The sequence below is a fragment of the Diachasma alloeum genome, unplaced genomic scaffold, assembly GCF_001412515.2.
Source record: "Diachasma alloeum isolate Michigan unplaced genomic scaffold, Dall2.0 Dall_scaffold_00301, whole genome shotgun sequence".
In the NCBI taxonomy this organism is placed as follows: domain Eukaryota; kingdom Metazoa; phylum Arthropoda; class Insecta; order Hymenoptera; family Braconidae; genus Diachasma; species Diachasma alloeum.
In genome coordinates, this window is record NW_021680440.1 from 735038 (window position 1) to 756060 (window position 21023).

At 38.1% G+C, this 21023-nt stretch overlaps 1 protein-coding gene across 4 annotated transcripts in view; it reads left to right on the forward strand.

Moving 5' to 3' along the window:
* Positions 1–987: 987 nt before the first annotated feature.
* Positions 988–21023, forward strand: part of LOC107039569 (solute carrier family 2, facilitated glucose transporter member 1) — a 33641-nt gene continuing 13605 nt past the window's right edge. The window contains exons 1-4 of one of the 4 annotated variants that reach the window (XM_015259260.2): positions 9685–9760; positions 11996–12020; positions 12666–12725; positions 13516–13536. In XM_015259260.2, coding sequence (XP_015114746.1) covers positions 12006–12020; positions 12666–12725; positions 13516–13536 — 96 coding nt within the window. In that variant the 5' untranslated portion in view covers positions 9685–9760; positions 11996–12005. Of the gene's footprint in view, positions 1232–3594; positions 3674–4980; positions 5193–9684; positions 9761–11995; positions 12021–12665; positions 12726–13515; positions 13537–17594; positions 18317–21023 lie in introns of those variants that run through there. The other 3 variants (XM_015259258.1, XM_015259259.1, XM_015259262.1) reach the window with 3 other exon arrangements.

A 21023-nucleotide genomic window follows, 5' to 3' on the forward strand; every position in this document is an offset into this window, starting at 1 on the left:
GACCCACTCTTTCATTTGAGCCCAAAAAAACATTCATATCTTGAATGAAAAAGATATGATATCTTGAAGATAGGAATGTTCTTAAAATTTTTAAATTTTTTTTAAAATCATTATTCCAACAATTATTGTAGCTAATGCAAAATCTTCGATGTTTTTTCTTGAACAATCGATTCACAATATTGATGTTTTTTAAAACACTTGCTGGGGGCTGATATCCTGGGGGCTGATGTCCGATATTGCATATTGATATACCGATATTTTTCTACCGATATTTTAGACGACTAATATATCGCTATTCGATATTTTTTCGTCGATATAGAAGTCTAAATTTGTTTCTAATTTTCTAGAATTTCGTCAATTTGATTTTTCAACTGAGGTATTAGCATTTATTTTTTTACTTTTTCCAAATAGTTTTGAGAGTTCAATCAATTGAGAACTCTCAGAACAAAACAAAAATCGATAAATTAAAATTTCGTTAATGGCGATTGCATTCGTACACACATACACACACACGTCCGAGCGAGGTCTAAAAATATCATTTTCGGACTTTTTGTATGATACTGTGTCGATATAACCCAAAAAATCCAAAACTTAAATTTTATCGATTACAAAGCTTCCGTTCGGAAGAAAAAAGTCTCGCAATTGATGAATATTTATCACCGTTGCATCAGCATGCCTATAGTGCTCCGTTTTGAATAGTCCCACTCAATGAAAAATGAGGCTAAACTTGTCGTTATACAACAATGAAAACAGGGTGAAATCAATTGTGCTCTGCAAGTAAAGATCAATTGATCCATATGCCCATCAAAAAGAAAAAAGAGCCTCCAATATACGTGAACTAGTGCACGCACTTGTACCATGTATCTCGATAAAAACGGGAGGCTCGTCGTGTCGACGACGACGTAGACGTATACGAGTGTTAAAATTAAATCTAGCATTGGAGAATTGTAGATGAGACGCGACTACGTCTTTGGTCCACCACCGACGACGAAGTCGCGTCCTCTGGTTCAGTCTCAAGAGCATATTCAGTTGGTGCGGTTTGCTTGCTCTTTTTCACCGTTTTATTCACTTTCTGCTCGACTCTATCTCCTGTTGCGTACTATTTTCTCCTGTTACGCGCCACCGTGAACTGATTCACCTACTGGGAGTGATTATTTCGGGAAAAGTCACTCACTGACTGCTTGTGCTATTCAATATCACGAGGGACGTCCCAGTTATTTGGATCCACGAGGTAATTCCTCATCTCCATGTCAGCTAGATTAAATATTCAAGTGAAGTGGTGGAATGTTTCTGTGCAGTTTCTGTATTATCCACACGGAGAGAAATATTTAGTAAAAATTATGGAACAGTAGAAATGGAAGAGAAGAAATCTGAAACGTTCAGTGAATTTTCAGGCTCATCACCGAACAAAGTACGAAATTGTCACGTCATTTTTCCCGAAGACGTAAAATCTTACAGAAACTTGCCGAATTATTATGCCCCCAAAATCAAAAATTCTTGAACGTTCAACAATTTTTATGAAGCTGGTGAGTTATTTCTACATTTCGTTCCGTAAAATTTCTCAATCATTGGGGAAAAATTACGGAACGATTTGTTGTCCCCACAGAGGTGAGTCGTCAGACGGCTGGTTAATTTTTATGGAACAAATCGTAGAATTTACGTGGCGGTTCGTACAATTTCAGTTGTGACTCACACTTTTTACTGAATTTTCCTTCGCTCGCGGATTATGTTTCGAAGCGTAAATTTTACGTTTTTTTTTCTGGTAATTTTTATTCAATTTTTCTCTCCGTGCAAGTATGCTCAACAGTTTGGTACGGACTCTGGATATGCATAAATTTGTTTACGATGACAATTTTTATGGCAGAAAATTGATTGTTTACAAATTATTTGGATATAATGCCGGTAGTTTTAAAAAATTGCAATTTTTCAATCATTTTATCAATCTTCGTTCAAAACTAAATTTCCTATTTTTTTCAGATTTGTAAAATGTTTTCTAACGGTTCAATATCGAGATTTAAATTCGGACATGCAAAGTTCAAATAATAAAATCATTGTAAAATGTCGGGAAACTTAGGGTCAAACGGGGCTCAAATGAAAACTCTGATATTCGACTACACGAGTAGAAAAGTATTTGATTAGAGAAACAATCAAATGTTACAGTCAAATCATTCGTTATCAAATCAAATGGCCCTCAAAAAAGCCCTCATTTTTCTGCGTCCCACTCTGAAATATTCAACAACAACAATTTTCTTATGAGCATGAGTTTATTAGAGTCGTTCTGACACTTGACGCGCCACTGAAAAAAAATAGCTTCACTGTTTATCAGTCATCGCACATGCAATTCCAGTGCAAGTGACGTCCCAAGGGTTTAACATTACGCGTGAATCACCAGCAGATGTAATTGTGATAATGACGCTGACGCCCGATAAGACCTATCTCAATTGGGATTTTAATTGGGATTGAAGATCCTTATGGATCGTTCGTCGAATACGTCCATTCATGGAGATAGCGCAGTGTTCATTGATGATCATCCTGATTTTCTCGGGAAACGTGAAAAATTGTTACGTGATTTTGAATGGAGTGCGTAATCGGGCGCTAATTTTAAGAATTTTCGTGGCGCCACTCGCGACGTTCCACTCCTCCTCAAGATTGAAATAACGTCAGGTCGGTATTAAGGGTCTGCACAGACTCAAACCCACGAAAATGAAGGAGTGGAGACGATGAAAAAAACAGTGGCACGCGCTCTCGGCTTTCCCAACCAAATGGCGACATTGAAAGGGGAAAAAAGAAGAAGATTATTTCGCAAGGTGCCAAGCGCGTGACGAAAGCTCGCGCGTCACAACTGTTGTTCCTTCATTAAATGCATTTGACTGTGTGTGTTCGGGAGATACGTACACAAAATTATATTTTCTGCCCTTTCCTTCACTGAACCTCATAGTTTTTCATTGTACATATTAAGCGAATTCTGGATTTTCCACCGTCTCGTCATGATAATACGTTTTTTATAATCACTATTCGATTGAATTGTTATGTACAATCAAAATCCCTAAACAAACGTTCAACACATCTCATTCACAATGAAATCGTCACATAAATCGTCACAACACCCTTGCGAATTTTAACACGAATCCACAAATTTTATCTATTTCGTAGAATAATAACCAACTGTCGGTATTTTTCCGACCAGCGCTAAGCATCCCTTAAAATTATAATTTTTTTTTTTAACTGGAGAATTTTCTAGAGAAATCTGGAATTTGCTAAAAAAATCAAGAATTTTCTAGAAAATTCTAGAATGTTCTAGAATTGCGATGGATGGCGCCGCTGCAGATAAGGACCCATAAGGACTTTTTCCCCAAATGCCCTCTTTTTTCCATAAATAATGAAAACAGACGTATCCACGTCAAAAAATGGGGGCAATCATAAGAAAAACGTATTTTCTAGGGAAAAAAATATTAAGAAATCATGCAAGTTCCCCATTGTCGGTAGACAATGTCCCCGACAATGAAAAAATTGTTCTCTGTGAATTCATAAAAAATTGTCGTGCATCTGTTTTCGTCGCACAGTGAAATGTTCATGAGTAAAATGTATTTCTAGGCCTGTTCTCACTCTTTACACGTGAAGAACAAGATCGTAGAGGTCTAGCTCATGACTCACAAGCCGGGAAGTAACCAAAGTAGGTATAATTAAACCAATCAATGGGTGCATTAGTCAAAGATATTTTCCGCTGTGTGACTCCTCTGAAAGCAATTGCAAAAAGCCCAGAGGTCGCTCTTGAAAACCCCCAACTCCTCGAAGACGAGGAATTCTCCGATCCTCTGAGTGTGAGTGTGAGCCATTCCTCCTCAAGGGGAAGTCGACAACTTTAGGATCTGAAACTCGAAATAATGGTCTCCGAATAAACCGTTGAAATAGCAACAACGAGTGGTGTGAACCTCTGAGTTCGACATACTGTTGCCAGAAGCAACAATCTCGCATCAATGATCACATGCGGGGCGTGAAAAAAATTCATTCGCATGCGGTTGGTGTGTCCCACTCTAGCCTTGATCCCACGCCAAAATACTTGCACAGGAGGGGAAAGCTACAGTGGCCGTCAACCGTGGACTAATTCCCAATCTTGCATCATCAACTGCGCATCGTAAATGCATGGAATTCCTCTTTTCTTCATTATTGTGTATTTTTTGGGGTTGAATTGCTTGTGATAACGAAGTGAAGCTGAACAAACACTCAGCTTACTTTAGGCTGATCTAATAAAATGTTTCCTTCAGAATTGATTATTTTGCAGGACAGTAGAGAATTAATTGCAATCAATTTTTAATTTTTGGAGTAGCATAAACATAATTTGAATTTTTAATATTGAAATCTGAAGTAAATTTTACGCAAAAGTCAATGTAAATAGAAACATTCTGGTTGAAGTGTGAAAGTAACGCAGGGTCTTATGAGAAAATTAACTTTTGAGGCTTGGGAGAAGATGAAAATCTAAAACAAGCGGGAAATTGCTCTTGTATTGTATACAGAACAGTTATTTTGCTAATAAATTAGCAATATGCTCCCGAATGGTTACTCTGCACATTATTTCCTTCTGTCATGTACAATTCATTGTTTATTTCATTTTATTAAATTCAATGAGATTTCTTTTCAACTAAAAATCAAATCAACCAATGGAGCTATCGTAATCATCTTTTAATTCGACTTGATGGCATTAAAACAAACATTTTAAGCTATGACTGAATTCATTTGAGGCATGATATTCAAAGATATCCCCGAAATTCTGATTTTCAAAAAACTAAATTTTTGCAAATTTTCAAATAAATAAAAATAACGATCATTGCTATCGTCTTCATCTTCGAACTCGGTCAAAAGGACGTCCGAACAAATTTTTGTAACGATCATTTAATCAATTCAGAACACTTGTTTAGTTATCGGGGGACAACCGATTTTCGAAATGAGACGTTTCTGTTCACATAATTTGTTCCATTACAGTCAGCTTTCAACTGGTGACGATGGACCGCGATGACGACGACTTCGGCGAGGGTTTCATCGCGGAGTCCCACCCCCTGCGACCCACCCTCGGCTCGCAGTTGTCAGTGCCGTTAGGGAGGAATGACTCGCGGGCGCCGAGTATAAGCAGCAGCGTCAGTGACCTTGACGCTCCAATTTACACTCGCGAAACAACGGTCCCCGTACAACATGGGGTGAGTAAACATTCTGATAAATATTCACGGATGGAAAGAAATTATGTATTGAAGTGGCCTGTGAGGCAATTATCTATTGATTTTCCGGACAGAAATTCCGGTAGAAATCCAACAGAATTCTCTAACGAATTCACGTGATTTTCTGCGAACTTTATCAGTACGTGTAACTATCTCATTATCTCAAAAACACATGATTTTGGAAAAAATGTTAGAAGACCTTTTTTGTAACTGGAGAAATTCTCAACAAAAAAGTCTTTCAGCATTTTCTTCCGAAATTACTTGTTTCCCAGATAAATCCACAAATAATAGGGCGAAATGAATCAACTCCCTCGCATTTCAGGAAAAACTAGTGGCTGATAAATCAAAGCTTTCTTGAGAACACGTATGAGTTTCAGATTTTTTCAGAGTTCATAAGAAAGTTATTTGAACAGATGATTCGGAAAATTATGAGTTTCGGGGCAATTCCGCCCTCACGCGCAGGCGCGTGATTCGAATGTCAGTGAGCATCATGGGAAAGGTATGGGTTGGACCATGGAACTGAGAGAGACAAAACACTCGACAGGTTTACCAACTCGAGACGCATTTAAATATTATTTCAATAATTAGAAAAACATAAGAAAAAATTATTTGACACCCGTAGGTGATGAGAAAATAATCAATCAATCTGATAAATAAAATGAATATTCAAAAAATGTTCAAGTGCGCACTTAAATAGTTACTTGAAAATTGGAAAATTTCGTGGTCAGCGATTGAATCAGGGCTCGAGAACAATAAGACTCCCCTTGCGTTTCACCCCCAGGTGATCTACAGACGAAACACCTTAATCTGAAAATACTCTCGGGTGGACTCTACCGATTCACGCACGACATCTCGTGTCCGGCCAACACGTGTCGTCAAGATATTCCAAACGGTCGCACTCAGGTGCAGAAGCACGTGATTGGATTCATCCGAGTAGGTGTGTTCAATTTATTTTTGCACCTGAACGTATCAGACGAGTTCGTCTGCACCAGTCAATCCATGAAAGAATCGAGATATTAAATCCATTCAGCACACCCAAGACGCAATTCACAATCTGATCAGCGATCCGTTTCCCAGAGATTTCATGACGCAGTCCATTTCGCATTCATGAGAACATTTTCAGTTTTATTTTTTTATTCTCAATGCGCTGAATAAAAGTATTTGCGAGTACCCCCAATGAAACTGGAACGCTGGGGACAATTGAACTGTTTTTTATGCGGTCACGTGCTTGGACGACTTATGACTACTTCCTGCATTAACGACTGTGATTGGTCACATGCGTTGACACTGAATTTTTCAGTCGGGGATGAAGTGATTTGTTTGGATGGAAATTCTGCGAATAGATTCATCGGGCTGAGAGGAAAATTTTCAGATTCCACGGAATATTTGCAGAAAGATTTTTCGCATTTGACGAATGCACATGAATATTTCGCGGACATTGAATTCCATTTAAGGGGGAGAAATAATGAAATTGATTTCAAATCGCAAGAAGAGGAATATTCCTCAATTTATTTGAGTTATGAATGAAAAAACCATGAAATTTCAAACTTCACAAGGAATTCCACGGAATTCCAATCCCAAATTTCCCATTTTTTGTGTCAGAATAACCAACTTTGGCCGTGGGAGGCCTCGAATAGCATATCTTCAGACCATTTCCGGAATTTTTCAGCGATGACTAAAACAACAATTGTTGAAATGAATCCAATTATGATTTAAAATATTCTTCCCAATGATGGCATCATCTGTTCCTAAAAAATTTGATGTTGAAACCAATATTCAGGGAAACGTAATAAATTTCAACGTCGGGGCAGTGTTGAATTCAGCGAATCAGTGAATTCAATTTAAAATCCACCATAACAGAACTTTCATTCAGAAGCCAATTGCTAATTTATTAGCAAAGACGTATTGACTATGTTGGGACGAAAGCAATTTCCCGCTTGTTTTCCTTTTGGGAACTTATTATCTGTCCGAGGAGAAGAAGTTCTCCATCACTCTAAAGTTTTTCCACTTAAACCCATCAATGAACTAGTAGTTTTCCCTCAGCGTCTGTCGCCAGGTTCATCAATAACAGATGCTGAGTGATACGTCAGTGCTCTAGTATATTGCACGAGTGCACTTGTTCATTGCGTTCAATAAATTGACGTTGTTGGACAGTTGTGTAACTGGCAAATACGGCCAATGCCGCTGACAGGCCTCCCAATAAAAGAAAAAATTTAATAGATTCAACGCTACATCCGAACTCGATGCACAATAGAATGCGACGTGTTAATAAATGACGGAATCCTTCGTCCATTCGATCTCTATTTTCATCTCGGGGTGATGCTCTTTATTTTTGCGAGGACTGCGTGGAGAGTCTGATGTAATTCCGGAGGATTTTGGGGAGTGCATGACGCAAAAGTGACGCTGCGAGCCGCTATCGACCCCTGGAAAATTCGGTGCTTTGTATTCCTTCCCTCGTCATCGAAATGTCTCGCTACTCACTGAATCCCTGACCCCGGCATTTCCTAATACCAGGAAAACCCGCGTTCGTTACTAGAAAAAACTCCCCGACATTCCGGCCGCATGATGAGGCCACTGACCCCGGGGATCAGCAATTAGATAAAAATCAACGACGCGCAGACTTTTTCGCGGAATATCGGAGCGAGAGAGATTGTTGCGTCAGCTGGCGGCGGGGCGCTTGCTTCTCAACAGGTACAGGGGTATTAGGGAGCCTTTATCCGACTGACGTCATCAGACGTTTTATCGACGAATGTTTGGGGCTGGAGAAGCCTCCAGGCTGGCGATTGGTCCGCGCCAGGGGCTCGTCGGGCTTCACTCCGGCTGACGTAACACGTGGGAATAGTGGGGTTTCGAGTCGTTGGGGTTTCGCTTGTGCGGAAGGCCTTCTAGCGCCATTGTACGGATATCTATGCGTCTGGCAGATTTCCTGTACTCGCTTGGGTACGATTGTACTAAACGACGGGTGATGTAATAATGATGATAATAGGACAGAGGGGGGAGGGGGAAGGTGCTGTCTTGGGTTGTTATGTCTTCAGGTTTCTAGTGGTGATAACTGTAATGCGACAACGTGACAGAATTTCAGAAGAAAAATATAGGACTTTCTCTATCGAGACAGTTCGAGATACGCGGCAGCGGATCGGTTGAATATTTCCGCAGCGAAATTCGAAATGAAACCCTCCGCATTTTTTATTTATTGCATAAAAATTTTTGTCTTTATTCCAGGAATTGCACGAATTATCATTGCGTTTAGTAAATTTTTTTAATGGAAAGGAAATCAAAAAAGAATCGGGATGATCGATTAGAAAATGGAGATTTGTTTTTCTTCATTTCTGTCGGTGGAAACTTGGAATCGGTGTTCATTCTTTGAATATGGACGGGATACAAGTATTTTGGAATTTTACGGTCTAATTTTAATGAAAGAAATGAAAAAAAAAATTTTTAATGTCTCCGGAAAGTTTTAAAATTTGATTTCTATCCCTGTCTTTTGATAGAATGAATCGAATAAACTGAACAAATTTGAAGAGATGAATAGAATAAAATAAAAATTTTATCGGATTTTTATTACGTAATTTTTTTTGCTTCTCAAATTTATTCTTCGTCGTTACACTCAACGACTCAACTGCAGTTTATTCATCCTGCTTTGCAAACAGTCTTGAATATTTCAATGATGAGCCCAAATGATACCACCCAATGCTGTCCTCCGCACTCTCCCCGCTAGCATGACGAAACCCCGCAACTGAGTTGAAACCACACTGAGAGAAAAACGACAAAGTTCTCAAACAAGTCTTACTTGTACCAAGAAAATATTTTTTTGGAAATTATCAAAAAAGGATTTTTTTGTGCCAAACATGCAGAGAGTGCGCCGGAATGAAAAATTTTTGTCGCAAAAATAGATTTGGTAGTTGAAAAAAAATTGCATTCTCTGTACACGCGAGAAATGTCATTTCTAGCACTACTCCTTCGTTATTCGATACTCCCATAGTATTTTGCTCCCGAAAAATCTTTGTTTTATGCGAAACAAGGGATAGTAGTTTTTCGTTTCGACTGTATAATAATCACAGACAACAAATGAACCCTCAATTGAAATAATAATAATGATATGATAGCAATCTTGTAACTTAGGGATAAAATATTTGTTGATAAATTTTCCTCTGAATGAGATATTGTCATCCTGAAAAGGCACCGTCTGGTGTGAATTATCCGCCTCTCGAGCCAAATATTTCGTTGCTGTAGAAAGCAGAGCAATTATTCATGTTTGAGACATTCAATTTCGAACCAAACAAATTGTTTTTTGGCAATTTTCAACTAGCGATTTTGTTGGCCCAAACAAGACTTGTTTGACAACGCGTTTGTTCTTCTCTCCGTGTACCGAGCCACGAGACCCACCCCTGAATTGCCCCACGGGTTGGCAATACAAAATCCACCCGCATGCGCACCCCCTGTGCTGACGGGGTTGGCAAGGGTGACTGCGGGGGTATAACCACCGGCTATCGAACTAGTCTCTCCTCAGAATAAATTCATCCGTGGTTACGTGACGTGGGCGTTGCAAGGTGAGTATTTGTTGTGAATTCCCTCCAAAATTGTCTCAATCGAGTAATCATCACTTAAACTGGGCGGTGAAATGCGAGTGACTAGTGCATAACGACAAAACGTGAACGAAAATCCAAAGTTTCGCCCTTCAATCTCAAATTCTCTCAAAAATACAGAAAATTAATTTTTAGAAATTATGGAAAAATTCCATAATTTTTTAAATAATGATCATGATCATCACATTGTATGGGTGATGATGGCTTATTGATTAATTAACTATCCGAAGGTCATCATCGCCTTTACCTCCGTGCCTCACAGTTATGTAACTGACAACGTGAAAATAAAAGAGGATGAAAATTATAGGGGAAGGTGGTCAACTCAGTCATCACTATCTCCCGATCAAATGAAGCGATTCAGATGAGACAGGGCTCATTTCAAAGCCTGAAAAATCGCCTCAAAATTGAAAAAAAAATCGTGAAATTTCACTCTGCCGATCTAGAGATATTCTAGATTAAAAAAGTCTGTTTCACCGGCGAGAAAAAAAATTACGAAAATCAAGAAATGAATTTTTCGGGATGATTTTGCCAATTTCGGAAGCAATTACGTGGGGAAAGCACGCATCGATCGCACGATCGTCACCTCGTGGGCTTTGATCGCCGTTAGACCCAATGACACAGCAAAACATAATTACGAAAGAATGCAAAATCATTAGTCACTGAATTGTCATTAAATCATAAATACATTCCATCCAAGAGTATTCCGACCTCAGAGTTTATTTTAGCTTCAATAGCCGAGCATTGACCGTCATTTCCGCAGCCCGTGTCGTCTATCTTTCGGTCAGTGAGTGACTAAACCGGAAAAAATATCTCACGAGATATTTTTCAATTATCATTTAATTTAAAACTAGAGTTTAACACTCTCGGGATTCCTTTCACTCGGTTTTTACGAGAGAAATTATGTATTTCTGATGATGATTTTCACCTCGCTACTTCAAGTTTTATTATTGCGTGCAGGTCATCTTTGCGGTTTAATCATCGAGAAGGTCATGGGCTGGGGGATTGGTTTTTAGCGATAACTCCGGCCCCTTATCACTGGTATTTCACGGGGATTCCGCGTTGCTCTCGTTTTTCTGTACTTTGTACCTTTGACCCTGTGACCTTTCAACAGCTGAGGGGACGCGGAGGCGTTCCCACCGCGGCCAATTAATACTTCATAACAAATTCGTGCCCCTCTTGGTGTCTATTGCGATGCAAAAATTTTTGTTTACGACGAATAGAAATTTTTGTTCACCTGAACTGGGTTTAGATTCAGTCGCGAAGCGATAAAACGATTTACGGAGAGAGTCAAGACGGTTTTCATGAGTGCAAGCGTCTTGCGTCCAATTTTCATGAAGCCGGCTAACGAACAAAAGAGAATTGAATACCGTTCTATGAAACATGAATAAACGAATCATAATTGACCAAATCATTTCGGTCAGAGGAAAATTGAATAATTCTACTTTCTTAATATTGCGTTTTCTAAGGTTTTCTTCGAACAAAGGTGATTAGAATTAATAGCTAGAATTATGAGATTATCTCACATTTTTGACGTTAAGGACAGGAGAATCTGAATGCAAATGCCTTTTGCAATGAGAATGATTATAAATAATTAGTTGAAAAGAGGAATATTGAACCTGACAAAGATACAAAGAAACTATTTCCAAACATTTTACAAGATTGGGGAATTTTCCTGATAAGTTCATGATTACAATGTTGATTTTGGGATTGGAACGAATAGGGAAGTGTTGACACACGAGAAAATCAGAAGACAAACAGGTCTTGTAGATAATTTTGTGAGTTACAAACAAGTTTCTGATCCGTCCCTCTAGTTTCGATAATTTCAAGTTTATTCGTCATTATTAATTTATCTATTCATTACTTCGTTTTTTTATTTTAATTGACTCTTGAGTAATTCTGAGAACTATAATTTTTTCCCCAACCCCTGCATGAAAATTTAAAAATACGTGCGTTTATTGGTTCGTCACAATTTTGTCGTTCATGATGCACTTGTTGGACGAATTTTATGACAAGATTCGTTGACACCAGCTCCGCCCAGAGCTTTAGCTACTAGTGCCGAGGTACACACAACGATTAAACAGAGAGTTTCGAAGTTATGATAAGAGCACTATGAAATAACATTTGTCTTTCCAACGGTTACATTTTGTTATCTAAAATCGTCAATGGAATATTTTAATTCTCTTTGAAAATGTTTTCAAGCCGCTTGAGCATGGAGATATCTAAGGTGAGTGCTCCTAGACTACGTTATGCACCGACGGAAAAACTACTTTTGACAGAGAAGGTTTACTTGATACAAGAACATATTCTTATGTCAATTTTAAAAATCGGGAAATCTCCTGATGAATTACTTTGCGTTATGGCTAGAATTTTTTTTTCATCAGGACTTTGATTACGTAAAATCTTGTACAAAGAGTACAACACTCAAGATCAATTTTCTACACACTTGAATTGATAATGAAAGTGTTCGTCGTGCAATTGAAATAAGCATTCCTCAGTTGGAGATGATGAGTGATCAGATCGGGAAAGTAGGAATTCTCACAGTCCATTAAATTCTAGATATAACGCAAACTATATGATTTTATTATGGGAAGACTTATGCTAACACTTAAATATTTTCTCGGGACAAGAGAATCTCATCCTGTTGAAAGACTTCTCTCTCTCTCTCAGTGTGAGCGCAAAATTATTTCCCAGGAGATTTCACGATTCTTGAAATTGACAGGAGAATATTTTCTTCTATCGAGGAAATCATCTTCGTCGTAAGTAATTTTTTCTCTCAGTGCCAGTATCAACGAGTGAAGTAATCAGCATGACAGATGAAAGAAAAATTGCGTTGGAGTGTGTCGCTAACAATTCAATGTCTTTTTAATAGTCCAAAGAGGAAGTTCAGGAGCAACCGTCAACGCCGACGGCATTGGCACCTTCCACTAAGGTACTTTCATGCATCATTGTTCATTAGCAATCATTAACAAAAAACTATATCCGGTAAATGTAAATGTATCAAGGTCAGGAGTGATCATTTAAATTAGACGTTTCTGAGTAATTGGGAAGTTGATCCTTTAAATTTTGTATAGAGAAAAAAATTCATTTTGTGTTTGAAATTTCGTTGATTCGACAAAGAATCAAATTTTTCACACTCAAATAAAAAAATTTACTGTTCATAGTCAAGTAATTATCGTTAAAACAAGAAATTCCACCAGAGATTATCATTAAACAATTCTCTCAGCGCATGACTTTATCGTGATAATTTTATATTCAAGAGAATCTGGAAAATTTTCTTTTTCGACTTCACCGCTAAAACAAGAAATTCCACTCCCGCTATTTTTGCAATTATCTCCCGAACGAGTTATTCTACGAGAAAATGTTATTGAACCATTTTTGTTGCTTGTAAAATTTCTAACAAAAAATATTTTCTGACATTTTCTCCAAAACTCACTCGTTCGCGAGATAATTTCACTTTAATGAACCGAAAAATCGACCTGTATCATTCGTTTCCGCATCACCGCTTCATCACTGAAATAAAAAATTAAACAATAAACTCTGGCACTCAGCCGATCGTCTCATTTCAGTTCGAGTCCACTGTACTGGCACATTACCTTGTTACCGTATTACGCGTCACGATCAATCATCATTCAGTCCTTGAGTCCATCCAATTCCACTTACATAATGTCACTTTTGACTAAATTTTTTTATCCATTATTTACTCTTTTTGTTTCAAGCAGACAAGCGCTCATAAGGATGCCGTAAGTACTATTTTAACTGGATAATTTTTCTGTTTCAATTAGACTGAACTCAGTGCTGATGCGAATGATTTCCGTGAACGGTTATCATTGAGGAAGTGGCCGGGTCGTTTAATCCGATAATTGCACATCTTACGATTGGAGGTCAGCTGCAAACAATTTTCGAAAATTTCCCGATCGATTTTCCAGTAATCAGAGTCAGATTTTCCTCTCATCGCTGGAATTCTTATTCATGGCGATAATCCCCAGAAAAATTATGCATTTAAATTAGGTTTTTATGGCGGGGTAGACATGTAGGAGGGGAGACGAAGGGAAATCTATTGTTCTCTCGCAGAAAACCAATCGCCAAACAAAAAAACGATATTTCAATTACAACTTTTCAATCTATTTCGACCATTTCTGTGCTCGAAATACTTTTTTAATAACTTTCCTATTTTTCCCACATTTTTCAAGCCTTCTTTTATTTTTCTAGCTTGTGTTTTGGATAATTGGAAAATAATTAATATGGATAGAAAAAATGACGACGTCGTGCCTTTCGAGGTACAAGTCGGCAGCACTGATTCACTCAGCTGTTATGTTCCTTCCCATAGCGAAATGTATCATCACAACTCCATTCGTATTTGCCGCGCCTACCCCTCCACGATTTTTAACCTCGACGTTGTCGCTATTCCAAGTTGCGCACGCAAAACTCCTATTTTTCATGAGTTTTTTAATTATCCCTTCTAAACAATTCTCCTAGACTGCTTGGATTTTTTTTTTCATGTTCCTCCCTGAGAGCTCCACCCAAGTGCGAAATTTCTGGAAAATGGCGACTTTTTCTCTATTTTTAATTTTTTTTTCCGAATTCCCATAAGAGCATGTTAAAATGCACTTTTTAGAAAAATTCCTGTTTCACTCATTCTTCAAGTTTGAATATTTAATTCAGTAGCGAAGTGGTAAAACGGTTTAAGTCGACTTATCTCCCAATTGAGTTTTTGAGGAATATTTCCGAATCTAATGGAGATAGCGAAATTTTCGTAATTACATTTTTTGTAGCTCTCAATCGGCTCTACGAAAAAGGTTATAACAAACATTTTGCTATCTCTCTTAGATTCCGAGATATTCACTGAAAACGGGCCAATAGTCAAAATTGACTTGTACCGATCACTTCGCTGCTGAATTCAAATGAATAATTTCTCTGGAAGTGAGAAGACTCACATTTACGTACACGTGGCAATCGCCGGTGTTATTGAACGGTATCATTGTTCTCTCTTTCCTTCTATTTCTGAAAACAGACGAAAGAGGTATTATTATCCTTCATTGCTTATCATTGATCTGTTCCAGGTAAACAGATTAATCGTCGTAATCGTGGGTTGGAATGCCTAGATCATTTTGTCGAACCGATTGACTTAGTTTTATCTTGAGTACGATTCTATTGCTCAATGACCGACGGCCATTAAATTACATAATTAAATATGTTTAATGTTAATAAAAAATCTGTCCTCTTCACATCTTTGAGTGAACACCTCGTTTATGACTGTTTGTAGAGAACGGGGCTGGAAAAAATGAATCATTTTAACCCAACTTTTGAGGACAATTTTTTTTATACTATGCGAACAATAAACAATTTTTTTTTGCACTAATTATTAGTTTTTAATCATGTATAATCGGTCTTCAATATAATAAATCTCATTTCAATAGTCCGCGACTTTTAAAACTCAGTAGTCTCCCCTTAATTCTCATTACTACTATTACGTACTATTTATTTTTATGTTTCTTCCAAGTGAATTCCTTCACTCTGTAAAAATGTCTCGCATTAAAGTTGCTTAATGACACGACAATATCCCTCGATACACCAGACGTTTCTCCTTGACTAAACATTCACCGCTATGTAACTCCAGTTCGGCCTCCTCCCCCCACAAGTTCTCAATCCGCGAAAAGGAAAAGTTGCAAAACACACTTGAAGAGAAAAAAAGAACAATTGAAAAATCGAAACTAGTGCAGGCGGAAGTGTCAGGAACGTGTAGAAATTAGCTCGTGACGCAACATTTTCTAATCCTCACGTATCGACTCATCACGTACTTAGAGCTCACGTGTGATTAGCATATTTACATAACCATTGGTATATGTATCGGAAATTTTTACAAATTTATGGTTGAGTTAAATCCGTTTATCGGACAATTATAACTCTATAACGAATTCGATGAATTATTCAATTTTCATCGTGCGTTTGATTCACTACCTAGTGAAGTTTTTCTGATATTATGGGCATTATCTATGAAGAATACGGGATTTGCACTATATTTCTGCACCCACTCCTGCACTCGGACCCCATTAGACAAATATGAATATCGTTAAGAAAACGTTCACATAAAATGTAAAAAACTATTCATTTCACCTTTCATTTGCGTTTAGTCAATTATTGATTTCATTTTTTATTTGCGTTAATCTATACTGATATTCGTATTCGGGAAAATTGTTTACTAGTCTACCAATCTCCATATCACTTATCAATTGATTCAGTGTGTCTAGTTTGTCAAAGTTACCGTGGAGCGTGTGAATAGAAACTGCCGAAAATAGTTCGTCTCGAGATCAGGGCACTCCTCAAAGAATCAGCACGAACTGTTCGACAATTGCAAATCATCAACGTGCAATTAAAAAAATTGCCAAATAAATCTTCAAATCGAATAAATCGTCGTTCATCCCAATGAATCATTTATTATGGAAAATTTTGCAATCGTAACAATCCAAGCCCGAAGGTGAGGTTCGCACGTCCACCAGCCACATGGCACTCCCCCCGAGTCCTGTTCTCTCCTTCCAAACATAAACAGTGTCTCGTTTAAAATACTCGAGAATCCGTCGTAGGCGTGAATTTTTTTAACCTCGTGACGCAGTAGCTCCAGATTCTCTCGCCTTTTCACAGAAAAAAAATTATTCTCCTGCCATTCATGCACCTCTCCAAAGCGAGAAAATCCAGAAGCAAATCTCTTCGCAATTTCCCAAGAACGAATTTCCCATTCGAATTTTCTCCAGAAACAAATGGAATAATTTTTAAACAAATGGACCAATTGCATTTTCTTTATAAATGAGCACAGTTATTGTTGCTAATAAATTAGCAATTTGCTCTCGAATGGATTTCATTTTTTTATTTTTATTTCAGTATTCTCTTCTTCTATTTTTTTTTCGTCATAGTACTATCGTCAATTGAAATCAATTGAAATGTCAACAAACTTTTGCGTATTTATTCGTTCGGTAAAAGGATACTTTACGATTCGTTCGTAACATCGGATGTTGTTTAAACTGTCAAATAATAATTCAGTAGCCAAGTGGTAAACCGGTTCAAGTCAATTTTGACTATTGGCGAGTTTTCAATGAATACCTCGAAATCCAAGGGAGATAGCACAATTTTTGTCAGAACCTTTTTTGTAGAGCCGACTGAGAGCTACAACAAACGCAATTACGAAAATTTCGCTATCTCCCATAGATTCGGAAATATTCCTCAAAAACCCACAACTGCGAGATAAGTCGACTTAAACCGTCTTACCACTTCGCTACTGAATTAATTAAACTATCACAGGGGTTGCTTGATTACCGGCCCACCGGGGAAAAATTTACTTTATCATTCGTCTCGCACATTTTCCCCGACATAGTGCGAAGAAGTAGTAAAAATCGAGTTCGCTCCGCGATTACTGGACTCATTCGATAATTTTTTCCGACTTTTCTCTTTTTTCTCCTCCTGGAAACTCAAATTTGAGCGATGACAAGGCTTCCATTCGGGAGCAAAAATTATCGTAGCGTTCGAGCCCCTGCTGCCTCTCATTACCACACGATAATCACCTCTAATTAGACCACCGCGAGCACACTGGCGCACTTGTTACCCAGCTGATTCTAATGACCGTTAACCACCTGACATCTCCCAGAAGACATCACGACACCTCCCATCAACTTCCCCGTTCTTCATTGTTTCCCAACAACGTCCACCCCCGAACAAAAGGCCCCACTGAGCTTTAAATTCCCATCCACTCGGCGCAAATTAAATAAAAAACCGAGCGCAGACTGGAGCCTGGCAGTCTAAAGTCGAAACTCTCGTGCCCAACTCCTTAAAAAGAGACGTTATTTTTACCCCTCGATTCAATTATCTCCATTCACTTTCGTTCTTTCGAATCGCCTCGACTCGCGAAATTACCATATCTAGTGTCCATAGGTCATCTCAGTTGAGTCGCTCGCTAGTTTTCAACTACTCAGGTTCAATAGACTAAATTGAAAAATTGGATAGTCGTGACAGTTTTGATTATTGACAAGTGAGTTGAATGGGTGAGGGGAGGTGGCCAGTTTACAGAGAGATGTACAGAGAGGGGAAGTAACTGAAGGCGGTTTTGGGGGATAGAGGGGATAGTTGTGACTTATTTCCAGTGGTACCTCTCACTTGCCAGTTCGGGTCTTCGACACTCGGCGGATTGTGACGGTAACAAGAGGATCAGTTTGAATGTTATTTTATTTCTGTTGAGACTATTTTTTAAATAATTTTTTCAGAGAAATTAAATATTTTTAAAGAGAGTTTCTAAAGTTTCGCGGGTTTATTTTCATTTTCCGGAGAGTTTGAGGTACGTTTGAGGGAAATAGTTGGAATTGATCGGAGTGACCGGCGGTCTTTGGGACGAGTTGTCGGAGGCATCGGTTTGTTGCGAAAATACGCGGATAAACGGGAAAGCAAAGAGTGAATTGTTCTTTTGAGGGAGTTGAGACATTTCGGAGGAGTTTTGTGCTGTCGGAGACTGGGAAGATGGGTATTGCAGTGCCTCAGGTAATTTATTCTGTATTTATACTCTTCTGCGGGGGAATTGTCGGTTTGTGAAATGCAATGTCCGAGGGCAAAGGGCTGGAGAATGCTTTCTCCAAAATAAACTCCGAATAAAACTTCAAATCCAAAAATTAAATGGGTCAAGACTCTTCAATAAAAAATTAGCAATTAGGTACTTCTCACTGGCCAGTTCGGGTCTTCGACACTCGGCGGATTGTGACGGTAACAAGAGGATCAGTTTGAATGTTATTTTATTTCTGTTGAGACTATTTTTTAAATAATTTCTTCAGAGGAATTAAATATTTTTAAAGAGAGTTTCTAAAGTTTCGCGGGTTTATTTTCATTTTCTGTCGGAGACTGGGAAGATGGGTATCGCAGGGCCTCAGGTAATTTATTCTGTATTGATCTGCCTTCTTTGGAGCTTTGTTAATGTTAGAGTATTTATACTCTATTGCGGAGGGAATTGTTGTCGTCTTCTAAAATGCGACGGCTGAGGGCAAAGGTCGGCTCTCGGCAGAGACAATGGGTTCTCCTGAGTTAGACTCCCGCAAGAGACGGGCCTCGGGGAAGGCGGAATGGAAATTGATGGGAAAATTGGAGCGCTGAAACGTAATTTTTTTCGGACGTCATGCCAATTTTCCTTTTATTCAATTTATGAAATCCTTGGGGCTGAGTATTTCAATTGGTTGATGACAGATTTTAAAAATTTACCAATATTATCAATGATTGCATCCCCATATCTTGGATGAGACTGTGAGCGGTACGTAAACACTTTCATAAACTTTCTGATAAAAGTACAACGAAAGTGTGCAGAGGTCATGCTCTGTGGCGAAAAGATAAATATTGTTTGTATTTCATAACTCTCGGTCTTGTTAATTATCTATTTATGTCAGTAGTGAAAAATTTCGGGTGATAATATTAAAAACAATTTTTTTGTGGTTGATAAAATTTTGTGAAAAACGCGAACAGAAATGCTTCTTCAATTGCTTTAATTGAAAAAAATCTAGACATCTGATGGCTCAACACAAATCTAATCACTATCAATTACATTTTTTTATTGAGAGAAAAAACACTCGAGTATCCAATTTAATGTTATTCCTCAATGTTTAACGACCGCAGAATTCATCTCACTCAGAAAATCATTTTATCATTTCGCCGATATCTATTAATCGATAAAATTTTCGGCAAATAGTTTTATCATGTCGCTGATATTTTTTAGAACTTTAAATTTCGGATAAGGTTTATCAGCCGATAAACTCCAAGCAGCTACCGATTAGGTATTCCCGTTGAAACCGTTCCACTTGACATTGAGTTTCGCCTCTTCGTTTTTTCGTATCAAATATCAACGGAAGAACAAAAGGCTCTTCCCCCACTGCAATTGACATGCAAATGGCGATGACTGCGTTGACAATGGTCCAGTCACATGCGCACATCGCACTTGACGCATTACTTATGAAAAGGTGATGTCGAGAGGTGGCTATTAGAGTCATGAATAGTTTAAATAATTCTCGAGTAGTTGCCCTCGTTGGACCTCAACACGCGATACCCGTTTCTCACCAGATTTATCTCGTGAGATTATTGTTCGCGGGTGGGTGTGATGAGTTTCCAGAGCAGGCAGCCTCATACTGGGGCATTCAAATATTGCGACATACATCATTAAAAATTTTCGCCTGAATTTTCCGTGTCAAATCCCGGAAATTGTTATCATGTTCAATTTCCACTGAAATTTCAGGAAATCGTATCCTTGGGAAATCCAATATTCCATTGATTTTCTGCTCGAATGATCTGAAAATCAATAAAATACTTGATTTTTTAGTTCAATTATTCCGTGAAAATGCGGAAAATCCGGAAAATTCAGAGGAAAGTTGAAAGTTTATAGTATTTTCAAAATTAGATAAATCCCAACCGCTCCAATTATCATTAATACATTTCCTCCGCTGGGCCATTTAAGCTCGAGTGGTATTCAGAAAAGAATTGTTCGTATAATTTTTTGTATAAGGAAAAATTAGTTTATTTATTTCTAGCGAGACTATTGCGATTAATTTGTTCAACATCAAAGAAGTTAGTTTCATGTGTTCTGCTATCGGCCAAAAAATTATAGAATTTTCCTTGAGCATGAAAAAATAAGATTTGCTGGAAATGTCTAAACATCCTTAAATGCAAAATTAAATACAATACAAATAATCCTCGCCAAGAATTTGCAAAAACTGCAGTTTCTGCGGTTTTAAAACAGGAAATGTATTCCTATAGGAATGCAATGTAATCTATTCCACTCCCTTTTTAATTCCCCCAGGGAACTGACCCCTGAAGTTTATTTATTATTACTCCACCCCTGCGTACATTACTTCGAGATTAGATTCGAAAGTTGACATAATTCGCAGAAATCACCCAAAAAATGTGAATAAAATTTATTAACCCATGACGACCTCTTGACTGAACACTTTCCCCTGCTCTCCCTGTCGGATCAATTGCATAAAATCGATTTTCCCACTCAAATAAACTCTAAACTACTCAACAAAACTGTTCAATATCTCAGAAACATCTGCTCCGCAATCGAACTTCCCTCTTCTATCCATTACAATACTCCAATTTCTACGCGTCATGACCTTGAACGACCGCAAACGAGACTGGCACATGACACCAACGGGCTTTTATGAAAAAATCTATGCGGTAAAGACCCCTCAAGGTCACCCCTCCAACAAAACGTTAT